A 15,147-nucleotide genomic window follows, 5' to 3' on the forward strand; every position below is an offset into this window, starting at 1 on the left:
ATTCGAACGTGCCCAAATAGCAATCAACATAATTATATCAAAATGGGTATGTATTATGCCCATGAATTCGACTATAGCCAAACTCGGACATAGCCAGCCACTAAATTTAACTTGCAAAATTTGATGACAGACTGACAATCAAGTGAAACTAAATAAAAGTTTGAAGAAATGTTAGTTTACCTTGTCTGCGGGGCGTGGGTAGTGTGGCAGTGTGTATGGGTCAGACCCAATATTGGTTGCGTCGCAGCATTGGGTTGGCGGGTGCGGCGCCCGGGGCCCTCACGGGGAAAGCTGACTCGCTCGCCTCATAGCTACTCCAATCTTCCGCCTGGTATAATTTCAAATATACTTATTATAATTGTCTAGTACACTTAATTACCTAGATTTCATTGCACCTAGTCTTTTGTTAAAGTGTTTTATTTATTTAGCATGTAAAAATATTTTGTATTAACCAAATCACGACTATGTTTAGTATTTACACACGACCAGATATACATCTGGTAGTGTGTTCTAATAAAATGTATCATTGTATATTTCTCTACTACAACATCATTGTTGAAGTAATGTTGTAATTAAGTATTATATTTTAATTAAGTATAGCTTAACTTAGCTTTTAGTGCTAAACGCGCCGCTGAGTCTTGGTTAAAGACGTTAGATTATTCCCAAACTGAACAATTCTTGCAAATAGCAGTTTAGTCGTATTATATATATATATATATATATATATATATATATATATATATATATATATATATATATATATATATATATATATATATATATAATAATGAAATGATCACCGCTGAAAACATACTGATTATACTAATCGATTTAACTCGAATGGCGCCACTGCAAAAATAATACCCTGTTTTGTTTTTACATGCCTTATTATGTAAACAATCTAAACATGTGTTTTTTATGATTTTCACAAAAATTAAAATAGAATTTTCAGGATATTAATGTCGTGGTTAACAATCACAACTCACGTCAGTATGGTCGTCAGCGCCGTAGGGATAGCGGGCGTTGACATCGGGCAACATCGGATCAGCCAATGGCGTCACTTTACATGCGACACTACCGCCTGATGGCAATGGGGTAGACGCCGCAGTGTGCACTGATTGTTCTGATGACACGTATCTGTAAATTGACATATGTGAGCTAAATGAGCACATCATTTGTTTAAATAATGGAATTTTACATACAAGCGTTTGTCAACAGAGAGACTTTATTGTATTCAACTACATGGATTTTTTTTTGCATTCATGTCTATGGACCATAAGCAAATAAGAAAGTACAGACGATGGCTGTATGGGCTTAGATCCTTTTGCCTTTCCACGTGGATATATGAAACAAAAAAAAAATGTCTATGGACCAACCGATCAGAAATATACACAAATTGTAACACAAGCTTTTATTGTTGTTAGAGAGATCTTAATTCATTCAATGTGTGACAAAAACCGTTCCCACTTTCGGAGCCGTTCCTGGGTGCATAAACCATGAACAGATGGTATGAACATTGCTTAACATAATAATGCATTATTATATCAAGCAATTTTCACACCATCATGTATTGAACTTTAAATAAAATATTTCAACGTTAGAATAAAGCAGCTAGCCAATCAGAACATCTCACCGTTTGATAGGCGGCGTGCCTTGCGCAGGCGACGGCATCAAATGATCCGGCGGTCTTGGAAGCGGAATAGGCGCCACAACCCCTTGGCTTTGTCCGTGTATCTTGACTAGGGCGTTTTGATCTCGTAGAAGGTACCTCCTACATTTGAGCAGTCCAAATATGACAAGTATGGCTAGCACAGTGCCTGACAGCGCCATTAGGATCATCATGTAATATGACGCAGTTTCGCCGTTAGCAACCTAAGAAAATTTTAATGTTTAAGTGCTAAATATGTATAAGCGGTTGTTAATGCATTTGCAAATAACAGAGACTAAAATAGTGTATGTCAAAAAGTTCACTGTCTTTTTTTCGAAAGATTTGGTTTTTATATTAAAGAATTAACCGTAAAGAAACGCTCAAGTTTTTAGACAATACAAACAATCTGTGGAATATACCTAGTAGTTTATAAGTACGGCAGCATTAGAGTCATTACAAGGTACCAAAAAATCGATTTCTTCAAATTACACTGCGGATTAATCACAATTTTGCTTATTATTTCAACCCGCAAACGAACAAAGGAAAAATATCGTAATTACCAACTTATATAAGACTTACCGGCACGCCTTCATGACTTTCTGGATCATTGGGTCCAGGGAGATTCTTCTTCGGCCTATTCCCTATAAGAATCCTCACATCTCCGGCCGCCGGCTGAAAAATGGTTGCCGCCAACAAAAACCTAAACGTATCCTCAACGCCGTTCAAAACAGACTTCCTTTTGCTAACGAAGTATATCACTCCCGCCTTGATGTCCTCGTGAGTGAAATAGCTCACTTCTCTCTCCCTCGCACTTGTTTTTTCCCCGGAACTTCTTATAATCTTCTTTATAGTCCCATATCTAGGTTTCCGCAATATTGTATACACAGGATCGCTTGCAGTCAGTTTCGCTAAGCCTGTCGCATCCATTATGTTTAAAGTTATCTTCGCTTTGTCTCCTTCTACCCTCAATTCACCCAATTTCATCAAAGGTTGTACAGTGACGGTTATAGTGAAAGGCGGGGTGGAATTACTATTGTGGACGTACGCGATCAAGTCAAAACTATCGTTTGCTGTTGTCATATCGTTCTGCATGTATATGACTACTCTATCGACTAAATCTTTGTGAGAAAAATAGTTAACTGGATTACGTCCAACGTATATCATTCCGTGTAACGGTTCTCGAGTTATATTGTACCAAACTTTGGCCACGGCTGCGTTAGTTTCTATGTAAATTTGGTCAGGAGATATTGACGCGACGTTCGATCCTTGCTGCAAACTTATAGGTCGCATGGAAGTGGCATTTAGTATCACCGGCACGACATCTATCGTGAAAACTGTGTACGTAGGTTTGAATTGGCCATCCCACACTCTAAAATAGAATGTAGCAGTCTGCAAAATTCCTGAATGTTCGTATATAACTCTGCCGTTGTTAACGTCCTCTTGGGTGAATTTATTTATGCTTTGCGCTTCGTCTATAGTTTGATTTTTATCCAACATGACTATGCGTCCTTGCGTTGGGCCGCTGATGATATCATATAAAATGCCAGCGGGTCCCGTATCGGCATCTTCCGTCAACAAATCTTTTCTTGTTAACGTGTAATTCTCTCCTTGCACCACTTGTATTTGAGGGGTGTCGGTCAGCAATCTAAAAGGCTGGTCGTTCACTGGTATAATGTTAATTGGTATAGTTATATTACAAAGGAGTACGTAATCGGGTAGTAGGAATAAAGCCATGTCTATTTTGTCATGTAGAGTGTCTGAGTCGTCGTGTTCGTAGTTGACCACGCCCCCTTCGAGTTGAGACTGGGTTAGGGACGATATCGGTGGCTGCAAGTCTCCGTATGCCGGTTGAGACCATTGGGCTTCCACTTGAGGCTGTCTCAAGCCGGCCTGCGTCTCCAAATAGGCTATTACATTAGTAACGTTAACTATAATTGGCACTTTATGGCCTTCTTGGACTTTTATTTGAGGAACGTAAACGTATTTCGCTAGGCCTCCAGTGGAAACAGATATATCGATGTTGAAAACTTGGTCGGCTATCGGTTTTGCCAAAGGCGCTTCAACGGTGAATATGAAAGAATCGTTTGTGTACAGGTCTGAAAACGGGTGCGTATGCTCGTAATATACTATGGAGTTATTGACGTCTTGTTGGGTGAACTGTTTTATGGATCTGTGGTGGTTTTCCCCGTTCAACATGACGAGGCGTCCCAAAGTTGGCGCGCGATCAACTTTATATATAATTGTTCTGGTCAAATCCGAACATTTGGACATCAATAAGTAGTTGTTCAGAGGTTCCCTCATAAGTGGGAATACGCGTAAATTGTTTTTTCTGACAAGTTTCAAGGACACGGATTTGGTTGTGATTAGAAAGGTTATTTTGGACAGTTCGTGAAGGCCGTCGGTGACATTGAATATCATCTTGCCTTTGGAGCCCTCTGCAACAAAAACATATATAAATTTCACTAAAACAACTTTTGGCAATGACGCGTAGAAAATATTCTTAATCTTAATCTAGGCAGGTTTATTTACTCCGTCGGTCAATGCAGACGTTACCCGCCTTAGTCAATAGTAAAAAGTTTAGTGTATACTCTTTGGTCTATAGAAACGAGTAGTGCAGGCAGCGTGGTAACCACTACGCCACGGAAGTGGCCGATAACCGCGAACACATCTAGATGAGAGAGAAAGAGACAGAGATAGTTGTATATTACTGACCTGTGTGCACGAACAGAACTCGACCACTATCGATGTCGGCCTGCGTGAAATGGTCAACGCTAGAATCTGGGGCGTTGCTCATTGCAATGTAGCCGGACACTATGTCCACCACGCGGATCGTCACGTTATCTAATGGCGTGTCTATGTCGTTTACATCTGTGGAACAAAGAGGCAGGTAAGAATATATTTTACGTTTTAAAAGATGACATAAAAGAGGCATGTCTATGACATGAAATACATATTAGATGTTCAGTCTGAATGAGAGCTAACAAGAGTGATACGAGTATACTATCAGATTCGCTGGTATAGTAATAGTATGACAAGTAACTGGAGCATTAAGAATTAGTAAATATTAAATGGTAATGTGGGCAAAAGCCGTAAAAGTTATGTATTTAAAAAAAACTGACAGTAAATGTCTAATTATAACGACCTCGGTGGCGTAGTAGTAAAGTTCTTGCCACTGAACCGAGAGATCCCGGGTTCGATCCCCGGTCGGATCATGATAGAAAATGATCTTTTTCTGATTGGCCCGGCTCTTGAATGTTTATCTATATAAGTATTTGTTATAAAATATATTATCGTCGAGTTAGTATCCCATAACACAAGTCTCGAACTTACTTTGGGGCTAGCCTAATCTGTGTGATTTGTCTTAATATATTTATTTATTAATTTCTGAATAAATGCTTCTTACACAGCTCATTCCTGGTAAAAGTGAACGTGCCCCCTTCCCACACACACAGCCCTGTGTTAGCGGCGACTATAGGCGTCTCGTCATTCACTGGCACGATGTTGACATAAACTGGAAACGGTTCAGACTCCTTCCCCGTCTCCGTCACGGCCACCAACTTGAATGTGTCCAGTGATTCTTCCGAGCCATCGTTGACGTACTGAAAACGGTTTGGGATGTTGACAAAAGTATGTAACAGATTGAACATAAATTTATATTTTAAAAAATGGTAAGCCCTTCTGGCATGATAGGGATTTCTGGAATGAGTTTCTTTCGGTATTTTTTCTCAGCAGTGGTCGTTCCGAAATGCTAGTAGTTTGTAGCTTTGGTAAATATCATTTAATTTAGAATATGACGTGAAAAAGTTGCTGTGATGGCCGAATTTCTGAATAAATGATTTGACTTTGATTTTGAACACAATTAATTATTACATATTATTTATGACGGGATTCTAGAAAAACAGTATTCGATTTATTTTCTACAGACAGATATAGATTTCAAAAATTACAGATTTGTAATATATAATCGTTGGATAAGTCTATTTCAATAAAATTTGTTAAATAATATACAATGTACAAATTAAAACCTGTTACAAAATATCTATACAGTTCACAAAACACAAAAGCCGAATGTTTTTAAAATGAGGAATTAATTTAACGTTTTTAGCGTCAGAAGTTCATACATATAGATCTCTACTATTACTCACATTCATACGACTCATTTATTTCTCTACGTCTTTACAAACAACAATTCAATACATAAGCATTAAGCATATATATATATATATATATATATATATATATATATATATATATATATATATATATATATATATATATATATATATATATATACATTTAGAAAACATTAATTCTTATTACCTGTATATTCCCAGAATTGAGCTTCAAAACGGGCAACAACGCTAGCTCCTGGTCCATCATCACGATCTTCCCGTACATCGGTTTCTCCATCACTTTATACGACACGACTTTCCCACGATAGTAATCCGTGACTGTCCTGAACAAATCTGGCTTCACGCTCACAACCTCTCCTTCGACGACCGTCAAATTTGTCGCTACCACGTAAAAGTGCTCAGGGATTATTATTATAGACAATTCTACATCTCTCAACCAAACTATCCCGTTAGTCACGTCCATTTTGATTCGATCTCTAGTTCGATTCACGCCAGATTGCACGTACATCAATCGATTGACGTTTATTATCGATTGATCGAACACTCGGGTGTGTACGGGCTCCTCGTAGTTCTCGAGTTCGAATGAAAGCGGTGTGGACGTGATTTCGAGCCACCCGTAGTAGGGGCCTTCGGCGACTTTGTATACGATATTCGATGGTTCGATTTGTGGGTGCATCACCTAGGGAAAATAAAGAGATTGGACATCATCACGAGATCGACGAAACAGTGACACAACACGACACGCATCTTGGTAAGCAATATGATATTTGTTTCAGGTTTTTTGTGTATTAAGCACATTGTGTTACTTTTTGCGTCACAAAGGTTCATTTTTCAGCTTTTACTAATGGTTAATGGAATGGTTACTTCATTTGTCTTTGTAAATATTGTATTTTTACTTATAACTATAATGTTTAAAAAATACATACAGCTCGAAATACACATATCATATTTATCTCAATAACTTGTATGCATGTTTTTAACGCGATAACTTTCGAACCGTTGCTCTGATTGTGATAAATTTTTAAAGGTATGTAGGTTCTGTCAGCAGAATTAAGTTCGTGGGACATTAAAATCGGTTAAGTCGTTTTTGAAATAATCACAAATTTGTAAATACTCATCAAAGTTTATTGTGTTCCCGAAGTCTAAGTTCGCGGCGAACAACTATTATGTGTAATTTTGTCGAATAAATATTTTCTTTACTAAACTTAAATAAAATATAAAACAAGTTACCTCAAGGACGTCTTTGGTGATATTGACGCTGGTGGACTCCTCGACCACCAATGCTTTGTTGGTGGCAACCCTGAGTGGCTCCCAGTAGCTCGACGGGAATATCTTTATGGGGTAGGTGCCTTCGCCCCAGGTGTCCAGGCACATCACTTTGAATCTGAGGAGATATCGGATTGAAATACGTAACTGAATTGGGACAGAGTTGGGATACTATAGCTAAAAAATATGAATTAATTTTCTATTTTTATTTATAAATAAAAAAAGGAAAGCCAAAAGGGAGTTACATCAGATGAATCGGTCTTATGATGAAGTAAAGTTATTATCTTTATAATTTAATCCATCGACAAGAGCATTGCCCTTATATGATGATGTTATATAAATAAACAGATGAATAAGCTAAAATACACATCAAAGTTTTGTTATTGTTTTTCAGCGAAGGTGTTCGAGTAATGAATTACGTCAGAATCCACAATGTCAACAAACAATCTATACTATTATTATAAAGAGGTAAGCCGTAAGGCGGATAATCTCCGAAATTACTGAATCTATATCAAAAATTCTTTCACCATTAGAAAGGTACATTATCCAAGATTGCTATAGACTATATTTTATCTCAACATTCCCACGGGAGCGCAGCCCCGGGCAACATCTAGTAATACAATAAAGCACTAATATCGGTTTTATTTCATGTTGTATAAACTATAACATATAATATCTCAAATAAACTGGTATGTGGCAGTGACGGGCTGTTGATGTCTGTAAAGGCCAGGCTCCATCGCTCCGTTACATCGACGTATTGCGTTGCCATTCCGTTTTCTGTAGGTTTTGACATCGACTCACCATACAATTTCTGTATTTGTTCTGCGTTGATCGTCGATGAACGTCAAAATAACGGAGAACTACAGAGTGATGAGGCCGCGCTCTAAGCCAATTTCACGAGGGCCAGTTCCAGCTGTAGGCGCGGCGTAGGCCCACACTCCTATAATGTGTTGTAGTGCTAAGATTACACTTACATTTGTAGTAAACTCTTATATGTCTTACGTGAATTGGTCAGTGGCTGTGTCCGGCTGTCGATGTCTGTATGCCACTCTGCCGACAGCGGCGTCTAGCTGTGTGAAGGCGTAGGCCTCCGCTCCCGCCCCCACTTCTATGCTGCCGTGTTTTGGTTCCAGTGTGATTTCGTAGTGGATGTCCTCGTCTAAACAGTTCATGTTGGTGTCCACCTGGGAATGAAATATTATATGGAATTAACTGCCTGTGGTCTAGGCTTTAAGTATAGGCTATCTCGTTATAAGCTGTATATGTATATTCGTCACCTCATTTTTCATTACATTATACAGGGTTACTGGTATCTAATGTATAACCGCCAAAAAGCGGATAAGGTATATAGAGACTAACATCTTTAGTTCTACCACTTTTGTCTAAACGTAATAAATAAATAAAAATTCATTTGTTTAGTTTCAATGTCGTTTCTATAAAACGTTACTTCTATGTTCGATTCCGCGTGACCGCGACATAACGCTACAGTTAAGATGTGTCTCTGTGTGAATCTGAAATTAGATTTATTTTTTTCCAAATCACGAAAAGTCGTAGAATAAAAGTTGCTTGTTTTGATGTACCCAAGTAGTCTTTAGGAGGTTTTGCGTTTGTTACCTCAATCAATCAATTAATTTAAGAACTTTGATCTTGTCGGTGGGGCATTTGTTTGTTACCTAAGTTTGATACCTGTAACCCTGTATATTTAAATAAATGGTACATATTAGGCAATATTTACATTACCCCGTGTTCTGCCTTTGGAGTGGAAATCCAGCGACTTTGAGTAAACACAACATTAAGAATGTCGACGGCATATGTGGATGCCTTATACACATTTTAGACAAAAGTTATCCGATTTAAAATAGCCTATTGAACTCACCTGCAAATCTCTAGAAGTAATAACCACCGCCTTCCCATTTTCCACAATAGATCCGTTAGTGGGATACATCCTTATGAACGGAGGGGACGCCTGGATCTCCAGGTTGCCATTCACATCGAACAATCCGTCGGAAATCCAAAACGCCATCTTCCCATACTCCTTACCCTGATGTTTGAACAATACTAAGTTCTTATTTATATCGTCCTGGGAGAACGTCGCTATCTGCTCTGAGGGGTTATCAGCCCGGAATATCCCACCGTTAGGAGGGTCATTCGTATTTCTTTGTACTGTATATATTATGTCCGAAGGCTTCGTGTCCAAATCCGCGTCAGAATAACTCAAATCCCTCGAAGTTATCAACCTAGCACCGCCGTGTACGATATGGAACACATTGTTGTTTGCACGCACTGGACTATTGTCATTCTTGAGTATAATATCAATATGAAACACTCCAACATATTGGAAATCCTCTGGCTCGGGACTCAGGGCCATGAAATGAAACGAATCGTGCTTACTTTCTGAGTCATCGTGAGAGTAATACACTCTATCTGAATTCAACTCTTGCAAAGTAAAATAGGTCGTATTATCCCTAACGATCTTCAAGCTTTCATTGATCACTTCGATTTTGCCGTGTTTCGGCAACCGGGTGATGTTGAACACTAGATTGGTGACAGTTTCCGTTCGGAAGTTCAGATGCGTTGCGGGAATGACCATTCTTGATCCTTCAGTCACTTGTAATCGTTCCAAAGTCATTCGCATACGACCTTGAGGGTGTTCAGCTGAATTTGATGCAGGTGTATGTTTTATTGTCATCACTCCAGTAATATTTTCGCATTCTGTCGCTCCGACAACGAATGAGAATTCGTCTTGTATATGAGAATAGGCCCTTCTATGTAATCTGTACCATAGTTGATCTGTGTCAATGTGCTGTTGGGTGAACGTGCTATGCGTTTGGAGATGATGTTTTCCTAAAGAGAGGTGTAGGATTCCGTATTTAGGGGCCCGTAGTATGGTGTATTGAATGCGATCGTTGGATAGAGACAACGGTTTGGTTTTGAACCGCAGATGTTGGGAGGATATGAAGGCTTCTCGAGTGTTGTTCAGCACTAATTCTTCGTTGATCGACTGGTATAGTTCGAGTTTTATGAATGTAAGTCGAAAGTCGTAGAGCGTGTTCGTTCGTATTGAGCCCACGGACGCTTTGAACTGTAAATAAAATAATCACGATATATTTTTAATATAACGATTGTAACGACGTTAAAATTAATATAATATAGCTAGCAACAATATTTATAAACTGTCTGAAAGAATCACGACAATCAACAGAAAATTTATTAACGTTTATTTAATTAACAATTTAAATTAGCACATCCACAATCATCGGTACAAATTTCCCCAATACAGAGATGCGTTTGCGCACAACTTGCGGGAAGTAACTAGGAAAAAAACTGGGCATAAACCCATCTATGGCCGTGACAGTCCTCTTTTAGCGATTTTTAAGAAATTGATTATGAAATAAAACTAATGGGACTATACAGGGTCACTGGTGTCTAACGCATAACCTTCCAAAGGCGCATAAGGTACATAGAGACTAACATCTTTTGTTCTACGACTTTTGTCTAAATGTAATAAATATAAAAATATTCCTTTTTTTAGTTTTAATGTCGTTTCTATAAAACGTTAACTCAATGTTCGATTCCGCTACATAACGCTACTGTACTGTCTTGTGTTGCTTGGCTATTACAAAGAGTTAAATTATTTTTTATGTGAAAAAAAAAAACTACGAATCACGAAAAGTCGTAGAACAAAAGTTGCTTGTTTTGATGTACTCAAGTAGTGTTTATATAGGAGGTTTTGCGTTTGATACCTGTATAAAACGGTTTTTGATTTAAAAACTTTTTTTTTTTTTAAATAAAACGTATTGATAATTCTGATTTCCCGAAAACCACAAAAAAAAAAAACAAGAATTCATCCGCTCACACACACACACGAGGTACACATGAAATCGCCGACTAACCTTGAACTCGTCGTGGCTGGGGTTGCCGAGCAGATGCATGTAGCGCACGCGGCCGAAGTTAACCATTTCACTGGTGAACGAATCCACAGTCTGCCAAGTGCCGTCTAGCACACGCAGTCGTTCCACCACGCCGAACTGTGGCGGTTTTACTATGTCGTATCTGGGGAACAGATTATCTAATACAGAATTTGACAGATAATTTCCCTCTCCGTCGTGTTCATTGATAATAAGGAACGTTATCATTCTCTCTCTCTCTCTCTCTCTGACTCTGGCGTTTTCAAGATTGTTTCCCCAACCATCAGACCATTGGCACACATGTCATCCTTGACGACATCAAGGCAGCACACATCGTTTGAGTTTACCGCTTCTGCCAGGGCCAGGCGGGAACGGCATAGCCGTCTGGCTATGCCGTTCCCGCCTGTCATTATAACAAATGTCTATTTGTTACCCGCGTAATTTGCCGGCCTTACACAAGACGTGGCCGTACCAGCGCAGGCGCCACTCCTGGACTTTGACTGCTATGTCACGGACATAAGGATTGCCGCGAATGCGTGAGTTCCTCACGCGGTCAATGCGCGTGTCACACTTCCGACGGAGGATGCCATTTATAAGTATAGGTCTTATAATAGTTATTACGTAGAAAAAAATATACACAACGATTTCTTAGCAGAGTGGAGTTAACAGAGTGGAAATCTGTGAGTGAAAAAAAAATCAAATGTAAACTCACTTGACTTGAACATTATTCTCGTCGGCATTAGTCGTGAATGTGAGGTTATCGGCGGAAACAATCGCATAAGAGTTGTGGACCAGTTGCAGACCAGTGTTGTTGACGAGGCGCACCTGCAGCGGCACTATGGACACACGCAGGATACCTGGCCCACTCGTTTCTATGCCGTCTGACACCTGAACGGGATTTTTTTTTCGAAAATCATCATATTTGACACCAGCGTTGGCTATAACACACTCGTTATGAATGAATGAATAGTATTTTAATTCTTAAATTAGAAATTAGTATTTTTGAAATTAGAACTCTTAACTCTTCTCTTCTCTTCTCGCTATTTAGGAAATGGTGTAACAAAAGTGTAGGTATAGCAGTGGATCTTCGAGCGTGTCGACGCTGCGGCCGCGCGTCATTGTTATTTTTCAAATTTTAACAAAGACAAGGATCAGTTTTACTATTTTACTTTAAAGTCATTAATCTGTACTGTGGTCAATGTGAATTCTGTGAATGATTGAATTTGGAAATGATTGCTTCCTCCAGATCCAGATCCAGAAAATTAACGGATAATAAAGACGGCGCGGCCCCAGCGGTCGAAACGCTCGGGGATCCGCCCTATAAGTTATAAATAATAATAATAATAAGTGCGTAGGGATGTGACGACCCCATCGCCCGCTGGATTTCCAGTGCAATCAGTCACCGCAGGGCAGCTTGTGGCGAGCTGTTGGTGAGCGGCGTCACCACGGACCCGATCTTCAGGGGACCACACACACATGCACCTACACACACATACACACAGTAACACGTCCCTGCCTCTGTCTTGCCTTATCCGGCCGGTCAGAGTGGAGTAGCAAGAGCAGAACATTCGCTCCAGGGTGGAAGTGTATTGCACGTAATGGCGTAATAACGGGGAAACCCGCTCTCGGGCAGCCCCGTGATGGTGAAACCGGAGCCGCACCTCTCGACACCCTCAGCCGCTCTACTAGTGTTGCCCTCTTTGCTGCAATTTTGCATCGTGCAGCTTTTTTCGGGGGCCCATTGACAGAGCTGGCGAGTCACCGCCTGCCTATTTTATCCGTGTTTATACATTGGTCAGGCAGGCGACATAGTTTTGTCTCATAGACCTGAATACACATACACAAGCCTATTCAACCCAATAGCCCTATACGTTGTAGTATACATTATATTCCAATAGTCCTGCACTTTCTAAAAATTGTTCGCAAGTACATCTCCGTGGCGTGCTTGCGAGCATGCTTTGGATCGTGCCCCACACCATTTTAGATCAAACATCTCACAAGGCCTCTACATGTTGGACCCATGTCCCCATGCAAGCCTCAAAGGACCGGGCTACGGCCCGTGAAACTTTTGAGAGATACAAATAATAATAATAATAATAAATAAATATATTAGGACAAATCACACAGATTGAGTTAGCCCCAAAGTAAGTTCGAAACTTGTGTTATGGGATACTAACTCAACGATACTACATTTTATAACAAATGCATATATAGATAAACATCAAAGACCCGGGCCAATCAGAAAAAGATCATTGTCCATCAAGACCCGACCGGGGATCGAACCCGGGACCTCTCTGTTCAGAGGCAAACACTTTACCACTGCGCCGCCGAGTTCGTCGAGTTTACCAGTAAACATACACCACAGACGTTTGGAACACCAGGTGTAGCATACGTAGCATAAAATATGTTAAAGTTAAATGGTGACGTACCTGCAAGGTGAGCCTGAGAGAAGTTTTGTTGAGCTGTTTGTCAGTGTTGGTGCCGTGCACGTACGAGATGACGCCTGCGTTGACGTCTTGTTGTGTGAACGAGTCCACCGGCTGTCCGGACATTTCTATGTGCCCACTGTAGATTGTACGTTGTTATTACTAAGGTTTTCATTCTAACTAAACACTTAACGATACGACTACTTGGTTCAAAGGCTATCAATTGCTATCCAACGAGGAAACGCAGCTAGCGTTATGGGTACTTTTCGGGGTGGCATTCTTGATTAAAAATTTCTTTAAAATTTAAAAAAAAAATAAAAAATAATAATAATAATAAGACACTTAACTATTTGTTGACACAATGCGAAAGAATGAAAGTGAATATTTTCTAAAAACATAAATGTAGAATAACGAACAAGAGTTTTCCAGGCCGGTTTTCGTCTAGTCAACAAACTGAATTGCGCACAATGTATTTTGCTTTTTTTAAAAGTAAAAAGACTTTAAAAGTTCACATAACTCAGATTTCAATGTCGGCAATATTCTTCGTCAATGTAATAAATTTCAGTTAAGTTTTAATGTCGATATAAACTAATTATAACATATGGGTATATAAGGTCATCTACTTTATCTTCTGTGAAGACATCATTTTAATAATTTACTAATCATCATTTTAATAGTATTAACGCGAGGCTGACGTAGATTTTTTGATATTGTCGTACATTTATTTAAATAAAATGTTAACTATATATTTTTATCGAAATATATAATATAATGCTTTGCAATTCATTATATGATATATATACTCCATAACTAAGATGATAAAATATGTTTTGCATGATTCAGATCAAACTTGTAATGAAAAATGATATTCGTAAATGATATAGCCAATATTAATTTCCATATTTTTCTATATAAATATATTTAATTCGTCGAAATTACGATATTGTTGCACTTAAATATGGTAAATATATTTTTTTAAAAGCGGCCAACAATAGCTAAAAATATTATGTCATACCTGCCAACTTCATTCTTCCCATGCAGTACAGTGTACAGCAAATCTTCTGGCGGTGTGTCTGGATCTTCAGCCTTCAGTATGTCCGACGTGATCACTTTTCTTGTGCCCTGAGTGTATCGAAACGTCATCAAACAAACAGACTAACTATATGACTGTTATTCATAAAAAGTTAAAACCCACTTTAGGCTGAAATATGTTTTAACTTTTTATGAATAACATATAGATATTCTGTAGAGTAAAAAATATTGAGGGCTTATCGACCGCCATTGCAATACCAAATAGAAAAAAGTTACGGCTTATGTCATACAGCGACATAATCCCAACTAATATTATAAATGCGAAAGTAAGTTTGTTTGTTTGTTACCTCTTCACGCATTACATTGGTACACGGGTACAATATAACCTGGAATAACACATAGGGTACTTTTATCCCGATAATCCCACGGGAGCTAAGCCCCGGGGCTCACAAGCTCATTCTCATATTTTCCAAATTCTCATATAAATTCTGCGTATGCATGGAAAGCCGGATACAGTATAGTATTATTAATATAAAAAATGAAATAAAAGTAAGGAAAATTAAAAAATAACATACTTACACAATCATTATAGGCTACTGTTAGACGTGCCTTGTCTACGTTGTCAAAACACATGCAACTACAAGCAAATGAAACAAAACAAAGGAAGCACTGCGCACACTCTGAAAAATAAATGTTAATCGTAATCATAAATAAAATATTAATAATCATGTTAA

General features: G+C 38.7%; 1 protein-coding gene across 1 annotated transcript in view; it reads right to left on the bottom strand.

Annotated features, from left to right (window-relative positions):
• Positions 1 to 15,147, bottom strand: part of kon (kon-tiki) — a 34,091-nt gene that overhangs the window by 8,600 nt on the left and 10,344 nt on the right. Inside the window, exons 11-24 of the mRNA XM_053768925.2 lie at positions 14,397 to 14,503; positions 13,385 to 13,520; positions 11,668 to 11,843; positions 10,941 to 11,100; positions 8,924 to 10,129; positions 8,050 to 8,231; positions 7,012 to 7,165; positions 5,969 to 6,460; positions 5,052 to 5,247; positions 4,361 to 4,516; positions 2,228 to 4,083; positions 1,634 to 1,872; positions 987 to 1,137; positions 181 to 328 (exon numbers count right to left, since the gene is read on the bottom strand). Of these exons, the coding sequence (XP_053624900.1) occupies positions 221 to 328; positions 987 to 1,137; positions 1,634 to 1,872; positions 2,228 to 4,083; positions 4,361 to 4,516; positions 5,052 to 5,247; positions 5,969 to 6,460; positions 7,012 to 7,165; positions 8,050 to 8,231; positions 8,924 to 10,129; positions 10,941 to 11,100; positions 11,668 to 11,843; positions 13,385 to 13,520; positions 14,397 to 14,503 (5,319 nt within the window). The 3' untranslated portion in view covers positions 181 to 220. The remainder of the gene's footprint in view (positions 1 to 180; positions 329 to 986; positions 1,138 to 1,633; positions 1,873 to 2,227; positions 4,084 to 4,360; positions 4,517 to 5,051; positions 5,248 to 5,968; positions 6,461 to 7,011; positions 7,166 to 8,049; positions 8,232 to 8,923; positions 10,130 to 10,940; positions 11,101 to 11,667; positions 11,844 to 13,384; positions 13,521 to 14,396; positions 14,504 to 15,147) is intronic.

The sequence above is a fragment of the Plodia interpunctella genome, chromosome Z (assembly GCF_027563975.2).
Source record: "Plodia interpunctella isolate USDA-ARS_2022_Savannah chromosome Z, ilPloInte3.2, whole genome shotgun sequence".
NCBI classification, from domain to species: Eukaryota; Metazoa; Arthropoda; class Insecta; order Lepidoptera; family Pyralidae; genus Plodia; species Plodia interpunctella.